This window comes from Bos indicus x Bos taurus, chromosome 6, assembly GCF_003369695.1.
Source record: "Bos indicus x Bos taurus breed Angus x Brahman F1 hybrid chromosome 6, Bos_hybrid_MaternalHap_v2.0, whole genome shotgun sequence".
Lineage (NCBI taxonomy): Eukaryota > Metazoa > Chordata > Mammalia > Artiodactyla > Bovidae > Bos > Bos indicus x Bos taurus.
Window position 1 is genome coordinate 65,897,189 of NC_040081.1, and position 12,130 is coordinate 65,909,318.

General features: G+C 38.5%; 1 protein-coding gene across 1 annotated transcript in view; it reads left to right on the top strand.

Moving 5' to 3' along the window:
* The window catches only part of GABRB1 (gamma-aminobutyric acid type A receptor beta1 subunit), a 457,044-nt gene that overhangs the window by 172,443 nt on the left and 272,471 nt on the right, over positions 1–12,130 (top strand). The window contains exon 4 of the mRNA XM_027544418.1: positions 2,492–2,712. Within this exon, the coding sequence (XP_027400219.1) occupies positions 2,492–2,712 (221 nt within the window). The remainder of the gene's footprint in view (positions 1–2,491; positions 2,713–12,130) is intronic.

Genomic DNA, 12,130 nt, shown 5'->3' on the forward strand with positions numbered 1-12,130 from the left:
ATATTTGTTTAGCATTCTAGTTTCTAAAATACCTGCACCCTAATTTTCCTAAGCAATGTTTTCAATAAGCTAGTAAAATCCATAATTTTTATTTTAGAAGTGAGATATTGGAGATAACAATGGGTTAAGTTAGTAGCTCACGGTTACATAGCTCTACAAGTGGTAGATTTTGGCATCAAGATGTTTTAGAATCTAAGGCTCAGACTCTGTCCAATCTATTGTACTCCAAGAAGGTATGATGTTTACAACTTGAAGAGGATGCAAATGAGAATGTTAGCAATTGAGAAGAGACGTGTACATAACCCTGTAGGTTCTCTTTTTCTGTTAAGTGAAGGTAAGGTGGAATGAAGTTTCAGACCTGTAAAAGGGATATTGTATGATTAATAGTGAGCAAATGTCCTTCTCATTGAACATGAAAGAATTAAATTATTTGTTTCTGAGTAAACAATGTAAACATTCTTGAATATAGTGGTTAAAGGACATTGGAACTCATTGTCCAGAATAAATATTGAAGACAATATCATTTAAGATATTTCAGAAATGCATTAATATCCATATAGGGATCTAGATGAAGTACAGTTGACCCAGATGTAAGACATGAGCAGAGTCAATGAACCCGTGAAGTTGCTCAGTCATGTCTGACTCTTTGCGATCTCATGGACTGTAGCCTACAAGGCTCCTCCATCCATGGAATTTTCCAGGCAAGAGTACTGGAGTGGATTGCCATTTCCTTCTCCAGGGATCTTCCTGACCCGGGGATCAAACTCAAGTCTCCCACATTGCAGGCAGACACTTTACCATCCAAGCTACCAGGAAAGCCTGATCAGAGTCAATGTTTCTCAAATCAGTTCAGTCACTTAGTCGTGTCCAACTCTTTGCGACCCCATGGACTGCAGCATGCCAGGCTTCCCTGTCCATCACCAACTCCTGGAGCCTACTCAAATTCATGTCCATTGTGTTGGTGATGCCATCCAACCATCTCATCCTCTGTCATCCTCTTCTCCTCCTGCCTTCAATCTTTCCCAGCATCAGGGTCTTTTCCAATGAGTCAGTTCATCACATCAGGTGGCCAATGTATTGGAGTTTCAGCTTCTGCATCAGTCCTTCCAGTGAATATTCAGGACTGATTTCCTTTAGGATTGACTGGTTGGATCTCCTTGCAGTCCAAGGGACTCTCAAGAGTCTTCTTCAACATCACAGTTCAAAAGTATCCTTAGCTTTCTTTATAGTCCAACTCTCACATCCATACATGACTACTGAAAAAACCATAGCTTTGACTAGATAGACATTTGTTGGTAAACTAATGTCTCTGCTTTATAACATGCCGTCTAGATTGGTCATAACTTTTCTTCCAAGGAGCAAGTGTCTTTTAATTTCATGGGCTTTTCTTGTGGCTCAGCTGGTTTCTCAAAGAGTTGTGTGTGTGTGTGTGTGTGTGTGTGTGTGTGTGTGTGTGTATGTATATATAAAACAATAGCAGTATACAGAATTGTGCAGGAGTTATATTGTGTTTTCTTAATTGTTGCTAATGCATTCAGCTAAAGCTATTGACAGATAAATGTCCTTTAAAATAAAAAGTGAACCATCTTTTTTAATGATATTGGGACCCACAACTTAAGCCTTTATGATGTTACTGTGACCTCATATTCTTTTAATGGACAATTTGCCTGGTGGCTCAGATGGTAAAGAGTCTGCCTGCAATGCAGGGGACCTGGGTTCCATCCCCGGGGTTGGGAATATCCCCTGGAGAAGAGAATAGCAACCCACTCCAGTATTCTTGCTTGGAGAATCCCATGGACAGAGGAGCCTGATGGGCTACAGTCCTTAGGGTGGCAAAGAGTCAGACAAGACTGAAGCAACTGAGCAAGCACACACACACCGCTCATGTCTGTTCTCAGGCCAAATGAGTATCTCCATCCACATGTTCTACATAAACTGCTTTTGACGACTGATAGACAAGTCATAATTTGCTAGAAAAATCCAGATAATGGAAACTGATAACCTTTATAAGGCAAATAACGCTGTTCATTCAGAAGGTATTTACAGTTTAGAGCACGTCTTTTCCTTTTAAATGCACCCATTTTTAGTTATTATTTAATAAATACACTCCTTCAAAATAGTTCTATAAATACAATGTCCAGAGGTAGATATTTGTGAACATAAATCTCTAAGTACAACTTCTCTTTACGGCCTTCCCCATGACTTTATCTTCAAACATTAAAATTCGATTAATGGATTTATCCTATATTGGCACAAATGATTCTGCATGCTCTAGTACTTCTAACCTGTTGGTTGCCTTATACTTGGAGGTGCAACTCACAGCATATTCAAATGTAACCTCATAGCAGGCCTGCAGAATGCTGAGTCTCTGGGCATCCACAGTACCACATACTATCAGGTTCTTAACAAAAAGGCTTTTAGCTGAAGATAATGATGATGATGATGGTAAAATTCTTTTTTTTTTTTTTTTTTGGTTTCCTTTCTTTTACAGGATTATACTCTCACCATGTATTTCCAGCAGTCTTGGAAAGACAAAAGGCTTTCTTATTCTGGAATCCCACTAAACCTCACACTAGACAACAGGGTGGCTGATCAACTCTGGGTACCAGACACCTACTTTCTGAATGACAAGAAATCCTTTGTGCATGGGGTTACAGTGAAAAATCGCATGATCCGCCTGCATCCTGATGGAACAGTTCTCTACGGACTCCGGTAAAGAGCTTTGTGTTTCATATTTTATTGCTGTTGTGCGTGTTGTTGTTGAACTTTTACTTTTGGAAATGGGCAGAAGGGAGAAAGGCAAGTAGGTAAATATGTAGACTCTCTAATCTTGATAATAAAATTATATTAAAGTTCAGAAAAATCTCTTTAGAACTATTTGAGCTAAAGCTAGACAACTTTGTCCATCAAAGGTAAATGATTTGTTCTTATCTTTAAATAATAAACATAGTAATAGGAATATGTTTTTGTTAGACAGATTTCACATCTAGTTTACTCTTGGTTACATCTTTTTTAGGCAATTGCTTGATTATCTCAGGTCTACCCAGACTCAATGTTTTCTGGGTATTCTGTGTAGCTACTTGATTATGAAATTATTATGAATTTAGAAACAATATTCTGAAGAAATTGGAAAATATTTTGTTGGTGACTCTGAGAAGATTCAGTGATTTCATTCCCTTAAATTTATGTGTTTTCACTTTTTTTTCATATATATGATCCACTTTAAGTTAATTGTTCTGTTTCTTATGAGGTAGGGGTTGAAGTTCATTTCTTTTCCATATGGCTATCCAGTTATTCTAGCCCTATTTATTGAAAAGTCCTTGCTTTTCGCATTATATTGTGTTGGTACCTTTTGAGGATGAGTGGGGTCTATTTTTAGGTCCTATTCTGTTCCTTTGTTCTCTATGTCCATCCTTAGACAGTATCACACTATTTAATTACCATATCACACTATTTAATTACCATATCTATAAGGTAAGTCATGAAGTCACATAAGTCTTTCAATTTTATACTGACTGTTTAAGATTGTTTTGGAAATGCTAATACCTTTGCATCTCACTATATAACTTCTAGGATCAACTTCTCGATTTCTACCCAAAAAAGTCTGTTGGAATTATAATTGAGATTGTATTGAATCTCTACTTCAGTGCAGAGAGAACTGACAATTTAAAGTTATGAAGCTTTTTAATCCATGAATATATCTTTATTTATTTATCTTTATTTTTCTCAGCAATATTTTTCATCATACTGTGTTTGTTTATTTTTTTAAGAATCAAGTATAAAAGAGGTCTTGTATACTGATAGAGGTCTATTACTAACCTTCAGGTAATTAAAAGTTTACTAAAACTTTTAGGCTACAATTCAAATCAGCTTCTAGTTTTACCAGAAAATACCTGAATTGTAACATATTGTTGGAGGATATGAAGCGTGGTGGTTCTTTAACCTTTGTTGTCACCTTTGTGATCCCTTTGAGAAGCTGATGGAATTCTCCTATTGTTTTAGAGTGGTCATAAGCCCCCTAAAATCCTTTTATATAGCATCAATGCCAAGCTAAAACTGTACTTAAGGGCCAAAAGTCTACAATTAATGTGTATCTGATATCTGAAAACATATGCAAGTGAAAAGAATGCATCTGTGATAAAACTTTTGAACTTAACCTACTGGTTGGTTATTTAGTTGATAGCTTTGGTCTTCCTGTGCACAGTGACATAGTATCAATTGATCTTGGCAAAATGATCTTTGGAATTTTCCCACCCTTTCAGTACTCAAGGAACTGTCAACTCCAGTTAAAAATCTCTGACCTAAAGTCCTCTCAGAAAAAATGATGAAATAAATTAACAGGTCTCTTGAGTGTATTGATATTACTACAGATACAATCTACTAATGCAAGAGCACAGTGGTAGTCATTAGTGATGGTCATAACACTGGACTGGAAGAAGCACAAGCTGGAATCAAGATTGCCAGAAGAAATATCAATAACCTCAGATATGCAGATGACACCACCCTTATGGCAGAAAGTGAAGAGGAACTAAAAAGCTCTTGATGAAAGTGAAAGTGGAGAGTGAAAAAGTTGGCTTAAAGTTCAACATTCAGAAAATGAAGATCATGGCATCTGGTCCCATCACTTCATGGGAAATAGATGGGGAAACAGTGGAAATAGTGTCAGACTTTATTTTTCTGGGCTCCAAAATCACTGCAGATGGTTATTGCAGCCATGAAATTAAAAGACGCTTATTCCTTGGAAGGAAAGTTATGACCAACCTAGATAGCATATTGAAAAGCAGAGACATTACTTTGCCAACAAAGGTTCGTCTAGTCAAGGCTATGGTTTTTCCTATGGTCATGTATGGATGTGAGAGTTGGACTGTGAAGAAAGCTGAGTGCCGAAGAACTGATGCTTTTGAACTGTGGTGTTGGAGAAGACTCTTGAGAGTTCCTTGGACTGCAAGGAGATCCAACCAGTCCATTCTGAAGGAGATCAGCCCTGGGATTTCTTTGGAAGGAATGATGCTAAAGCTGAAACTCCAGTACTTTTGCCACCTCATGTGAAGAGTTGACTCATTGGAAAAGACTCTGATGCTGGGAGGGATTGGGGGCAAGACGAGAAGGGGATGACAGAGGATGAAATGGCTGGATGGCGTCACTGACTCGATGCACATGGGTCTGAGTGAACTCCAGGAGTTGGTGATGGACAGGGAGGCCTGGCATGCTGCGATTCATGGGGTCGCAAAGAGTCGGACACGACTGAGTGACTGATCTGATCTGATCTGATGTAGCTTCCATTCTATATAACTAAGATACAAAGTGATGAATTATCCTCATAAAGTTTTCTGGGAGAATAATTATATAGCCCATGACCCAACTTAGTAGGCTGATGGGCCCCAATGTATATGTCCACTGTATGTGATCTTTCAACCATGTATAAAAAGTTTGTTTTTTTTTTAAAGCAACTAGATTTTTTGCAAGTAAGAATGTGTGTGGCAATTTCAAAAATTTTTTTTTTTATTGGCAGTCTCTACCAATGGCAATGCTGCAAAAGAAGAAAAATAGTTGAGAACCATGAAGTTGAACATTTGAACCTCATTTTAAATTAAGAAAACTGAGGGCCAAAAGGGGAAAGGGCCTGATCTAAGGGACAACAAATGATAGAATTAGGATTAAAGTCCAGATCTTGATTCCCATAAGAATGATGTGCTTTTCTCATCCCACTGTCTTTCAGATACACTTAAAGTCAATACCTTCTTCCAAGTTGCATAGCATTGCTCTGTCCTCTTTGGAGCCAACCCATGACTTTGTAGCCAGGAGCCTGGCAACAGATCTCTCAAAGAAAACACAAATCCTTCATCTATTATTTGATCTCTGATCTCTTTCTGGCATCAGTTTTCTCCGTAAAAGCCTCACATTAGTTCTAATATATTCCCCCTCCTCTGTCTTTCTATCTCTTCCCTCACAGATTAGGTTTTCTTTTCCCTAGAGGTTATAAATGTCCTGGAGAAACCATAGGTATAACAAAGAAAGCATGGCAATCTGGAGTCAGAGGATCAAAGTTGGGTTCATTCTCTGACTGCTTGACCTTAAGTTATAAACTGAGCCTTACTTAGTTTTATCAGGTGCAACAAGGGGCTAATAACATCTGATTCATTATTGGGAAGTTTTTATGAAATAATGAATATGTTGCTGATGTTAAGTCACTTCAGTCGTGTCTGACTCTGTGCAACCCCGTAGATGGCTGCCCACCAGGCTTCCCGTCCCTGGGATTCTCCAGGCAAGAATACTGGAGTGGTTTGCCATTTCCTTCTCCAATGCATGAAAGTGAAAGTGAAGTCGCTCAGTCGTGTCCGACTCTTAGCGACCCCATGGACTGCAGTCTACCAGGCTCCTCCGCCGTGGGATTTTCCAGGCAAGAGTACTGGAGTGGGATGTTAATACATGTAAATACTAAGCTATATTTCTTTAAAGTTATTGTGCCTGATATAGCCTTACTATGTTATAAGCCTTAGTGGAAAAGCTGTACAGTAAGGGTGTTTCTCTAACTTCTACATGTGTCAGTGACAGAGATACAATTGTTCAATTAAGAAAGCATTCACTGAGTGCCTAGTATGGACAATATACCTATTATTCTGTCCCTGGGATTAGTTATCCAGAAACTGGGTAGAAATTTGTCATTGTGGTAGAGTGGAGGCACCTGGGACTTTGAGTCAGAGACACATGTGGCCCGACTAGTTCGTACCTTTCAATAAGCTATTTCCTCTATGAGTTTCAGATTACTCAGCCTTAAAGAGACAGGGATTGGACAAAATCATTCCTAATTTCTCTCAAATCTCAATTTCATTGCTTCTATGATTCTATATCATGGCTTATTCATTTTCAATCCTCTGATATAACATTTCCTAGGCTTACACAGGACAATCTTCACTTTTTTCTTTGTAGTTGCTTTTTCAGGAATAATTGCCATTGTCACTTCCTAAGCTCATGCACCAGAAAATCCTTGTAGTATAACATAGGTATTGACATAGTTATGACCATACCAATTCTAGACAAAGAATCAGGAGATTGAAACTTCTTGCCTTATCCATAAGTCCAGCTATAGTCATCATGAATTGAGATCATGTATCAATGGGGTTTTTTTAAGCAATTATGGTGTCAATGGGATTTTCTGAATGTACCTGAAAGGCCCTTTAATCAGGAATTCCAAAGTCATAAGACCGTGTCATTAAATGGATTCCACATTTTGCTATATTCAAACTCAATGTGAGATGCTATAACTTAGTTTATGTAAAGACCCAAGAATAGAGTCTGTTTGCTATTTTTGTGAACTATGTCAAATCATATTTTACACACCAGAGATGGCACATGGTTCTGTAAAACCTCTAAAATAAGAGAGTGGTGTCTGAAGAGGTCTGCTGCTACTGTGCAACAGGCATTCAGCACAGAGAAAAAACTACTTTCTGTTGTGCTTCTTAAGCTCAGATTTCCTTGCTGCAACAACATGTGTCATACCAAAAAATAACCCTGCAATCATTATTACTTCCTCTTCCACTTTTCCAGGAATCCGTATAAAGGATGGAAGTCTGTGATGTGCTGTAAGATATGGCAGGCAATGGGATTTGTCCATGAGCCCTGAGCTCTCCACCCTGCTCCTCTCAAGGCATATAATGTCACTTCTTTTCTTACTCAAAGTGAAGACAAAATATCAGCTGCCTCAATGTCACACATCAAATCCTTAATTCTGTCTGTCCTCCCTTTCTTTCATTTAACTCTGAGGAAGTTTCTCTCTCCTTTCTAAGGCTTATCTCTCCACATCCGCATTTAATCTTATTGTTGGATGCTCTTCAGATTTTGCTCTCTTCTTTATTAAATCTTCCCCTGCTGGCACCTTCACTTTTCTTTTGTCTTCAAGCACGATTCCTCGAATAGCTTTGGTTTCCTCTATTTCTTCACCATCCATCTATTCTGTAGTCTCCAAAGGCATGGCTCCCACCTGTGTTCCATTTCCAAAACAGCTCTGTCAAAAATTACCAGAACTATTGCTGGTTCTCAGTCTATAGTCTTGACCTCTCTGGATGATTTTAGGAGTATTAAATTGATTGACCTTGACTTCAGAATTTCCAAGCGCAATTTTTTCATTATTCTTGTTCTTGTGTCTTTTTGCTGTTCTATCAATGTTTTTTGTCTCTGGTTGTGAATTAGATGGGTTCCTTGAATTTTGAGCAACTCGTTGAATTTAACAGCTTAAATACCTATATTATGAAATCATTGAGATTAGAAAAATGTTTTTAATTGTTTGCCAGGCGTCTGTATGTGGAGGGTTGCCCTAACAGTTATTACTGACATGACGCCTATTTTGCATTATCTGTTTTCCCTAAAATCAGCTCTTCCTCCTTACTCAACTACTAACAAAAGGTATCAGCCTCATAGTCAATAGACATAGACGTGTAGGCATCTTTGACTCTCGACCTCTTTTGTCCCAAGATACAATCTGATGCTTCCTCTCTATCTAGACCATTGCCATTTCCAAACCACTTCCATCACCTCAGTTAACAGCTCAACTCTCTGTTACTCCCTGGCCAATTTCCTATTTTAATTTTACTTGTTCTCATCATTTTCATCATATTCTTCCTACTGTGCATGTCAGATCATATCAATCCCACATTTAAAAAAAGATAAAAACAAACCAAAAATATCTCTGCAGTCCCCATAAAATTAAGTTTTCATTCTCCTGTCTGGAAACTGAGACCCTGTGCTTCTTCATATGACCAAAATGTCTTTCAAACATTTCCTTTCTTTATGAAGCCTAAACTTTTATAAAACAACTATTTCTCTAAACACATCTAGTGCATTTCAAATTCAAGTAGATCATAAATTTTTTATAGATCATACTTATACTAAAACTATTAGTTCTTGACTTGAAATTCACATTTAACTGGGCATCCTGTATTTCATGTGGCAACCCTCCAGCCCTGCTGAAATGTCCTCTCTTCTTTATTCCCATTTAGCTTCCCCTACTCCACCACTTCTTCATCTCTCTTCTTTCCTTAGAAGCCTCTCTCAAACCCCATTTTTTTTCATGAGGACTTTTACAGTATTCTCAACCAGATAAAAACTTGTTCTCATCTGATACCTTACTTCACTTTAATCTCCTAAAGGCCCATGAGATTTATAACTCTCTTAGGATGTATTATCTTTCTGTGTCTTGTTTTCCTGTGATGCAAACAAGATTGTATATTTGTTGAAAATCCAAACTGTATTTCTTTCAGCTTTGTATCCTCTTTCTCAAACCAAATAAATGTTTGAAAAATTGAAATGAAAATTTGTAAGATGCAGTGACTTAACTCACGATAGTGGTCAGCTGCAACATTTCCTATGTCAAAATGATGGCTTTTAACCAAAGGGCCATTATCGCTATTAATGACCAGATGTGTTCTGCCTCTTGTCCAAACATGATCCAGCTGGCTGAAAAGCAGATTGCCTCTGAGGCCTCGCCCTGTGGGTGCTTAAAGATTGTGTTTATCTTTCCTCAAAGATAGAAGGCATAGAACAGCCTAATTCTCAGAAGACATTTAGTGGTGTACTTAACTGCCTTAAAATGCTCTTTGCCTCCCTCTCCTAACCCTTGCCTTGGCTTTTCTTTGAGACTTTCGCAATGTTATTTTCCTGCATCTCCTATCAAAGGTGACCTTTCAAGGGCTACATGAGAATGAGGAATGGAAGGGGTAGCTTAAAGTCTTCCAGCTCCATGTGGGCTCACACTGAGACTCCATATGTTGCAGAGTGTGGATGTGGGCTTGTGTGCACCCGCCGTAAGCACATACAGAGTAGGATGTGCGTGTCACATCATTCTAACTAATACTGATAACAACTGTGTCAGGAATTCAAAGAATATCCAAGTATATAAATAATTGAAGTTATCCTATACATCAAGCACTGTGCTAAGTGCCCTACCTATATTGTCATATTTAATTTTTACCATAACACTATGAACTTTGTACTATTATTATTTTAACTTTACAGATATCAACAGTAGAAGAGTGAACCTAATTTTTCCTGTCTCATAATTTGTTATTAACTTTTTAAAAGCAGGCCCAAACATGTACACACCTTGCATGTGGCTGGTAAATTTATCTAAATTTTCTTTTGCTCTGCTGCTAAGTCACTTCAGTCGTGTCCGACTCTGTGTGACCCCATAGATGGCAGCCCACCAGGCTCCCCCGTCCCTGGGATTCTCCAGGCAAGAACACTGGAGTGGTTGCCATTTCCTTCTCCAATGCATGAAAGTGAAAAGTGAAAGTGAAGTCGCTCAAGTCGTGCCCGACCCTCAGTGATCCCATGGACTGCAGCTTACCAGGCTCTTCCATCCATGGGATTTTCCAAGTAGGAGTACTGGAGTGGGGTGCCATTGCCTTCTCCTTTCTTTTGCTCTAAATGTTTCCTATTCCTTTATTTTCTCCCTAGAAAGTTTTTTTTCTTGAAGATCTGTGCTGTTTTTTGTGATTGTTTCCACTTGTTGTACATGTGTTCTTTTATGCCCCATATATGAGGCTTAATCAGATCCAGATTAATTATTTTGTTGTGCTTTGGTGAGACTGCTTCATAAGCCAGGCATAATATGTACTTTTATCAGAAGACACAAAATGCTTGCCTATCTCTGTTTTTATGATGTGAATGAACTTTGATATGCTGATTTAGGCAATGACAATCTGAAGTACCCATTATCAAACTTCTCTTAATTTTATATAGCAGCATTTGTTTGCTAGGGCTGCTGTAACGAAATGAGTGACTTAGAAATTTGTCGTCTCAGGCTGGATGAGACAAGCACGTGACCTCACATCCGGCGCGGGAGTCCAGAGCTAGCAGCTCGCGCTCTCCTGGCCGCTCCCTGGCATTTAAAAAAAAAAAAAAAAGAAATTTGTCGTCTCAAAGTTTTGGAGTCAGAAGTGTTGCTTCCTATCAAGGGCTGTGAGAGATGGATCTACTCCAGGTCCCTCTCCTTGGCATACAGATAACCGACTTCCGCCTGTGTCACTTCCTTCTGGTGCCACCGTGTCCCTTTTTATATAAGGACCCCAGTCATATTGGATTAGGGCTTACCCTAGTGATCTACTTTAATTTGACTACTTCCGTAAAGACCTTATCTCCAAATAAGGTCACATTCTGAGGTACTGGGGATTAGGGCTTCAACATACGAAATTAGGGGGACCGATGCAGCCCATAACAGTAACAGTTTTAGCAGCCACTGATCGTCTTTGCCCAAACCTATTTAGAGCTTACATAATGACAATATTCTACCACTCTTTCCTTATTTATTAACTAGATTATTCTCTAAAGAACTTCCTCTCACCAACTGTTTGACTGTCTGGAGGTCAAGTTGGTTCAGTGAAGGTAAGATCAATGCTTGATGGTTCCCTTTATTTAGCAGTTTTCAAAACAAGTTGTTTCTCTAGAACTCCCCACACATGACCACTAGGTGTGGCGTTTTGTTGTTTGTGTGTTTATCATTATGAAGTCACTGGTAATAACAAGTATGTCTGTATCAGTCCACTGCAGCTATTGTTCTTTTTGATCCTGTTTGTCTTACCTTCAGCCAGCAGCAGCCGCTTTGAGTTGGCACCTGCATTCTTTCAGCATGACCTCAATAGTCATTGATAGCTTCCTTGCCTTCTGTCACATCAGCTTGTATTGATAATTCTGTGTCCCAAAAGAGGATAAAATACGTCATGAGTTCATATTGATGTTTCTAATTCAAATTTAGAATTTCAGGCCTTCTATTCAGCCTCTTTGATTTTATTTTTTGTTTCTTTTCTTTTCTCTTCATTGAACATCTTGATTCTTAACATAATAACATGATTATTTACTTTGTCCTGCTATTTGTAATTATATCTATATATGTATGAAAGTGAAAGTTGCTCACTTATGTCCGACTCTTCGCAACCCCATAGACTGTAGCCCACCAGGCTCTTCTGTCCATGGAATTCTCAAGACAAGAATACTGGAGTGGGTAGTCATTCCCTTCACCAGAGGGTCTTCCCAACCCAGGTCTCCTGCATCTCAGGTAAATAGCATAGCTATTTACCATCTGTGAATAGCTAATAGTATGTATAGTAGCTTTTAAACAGAAATATCAATTGTTACT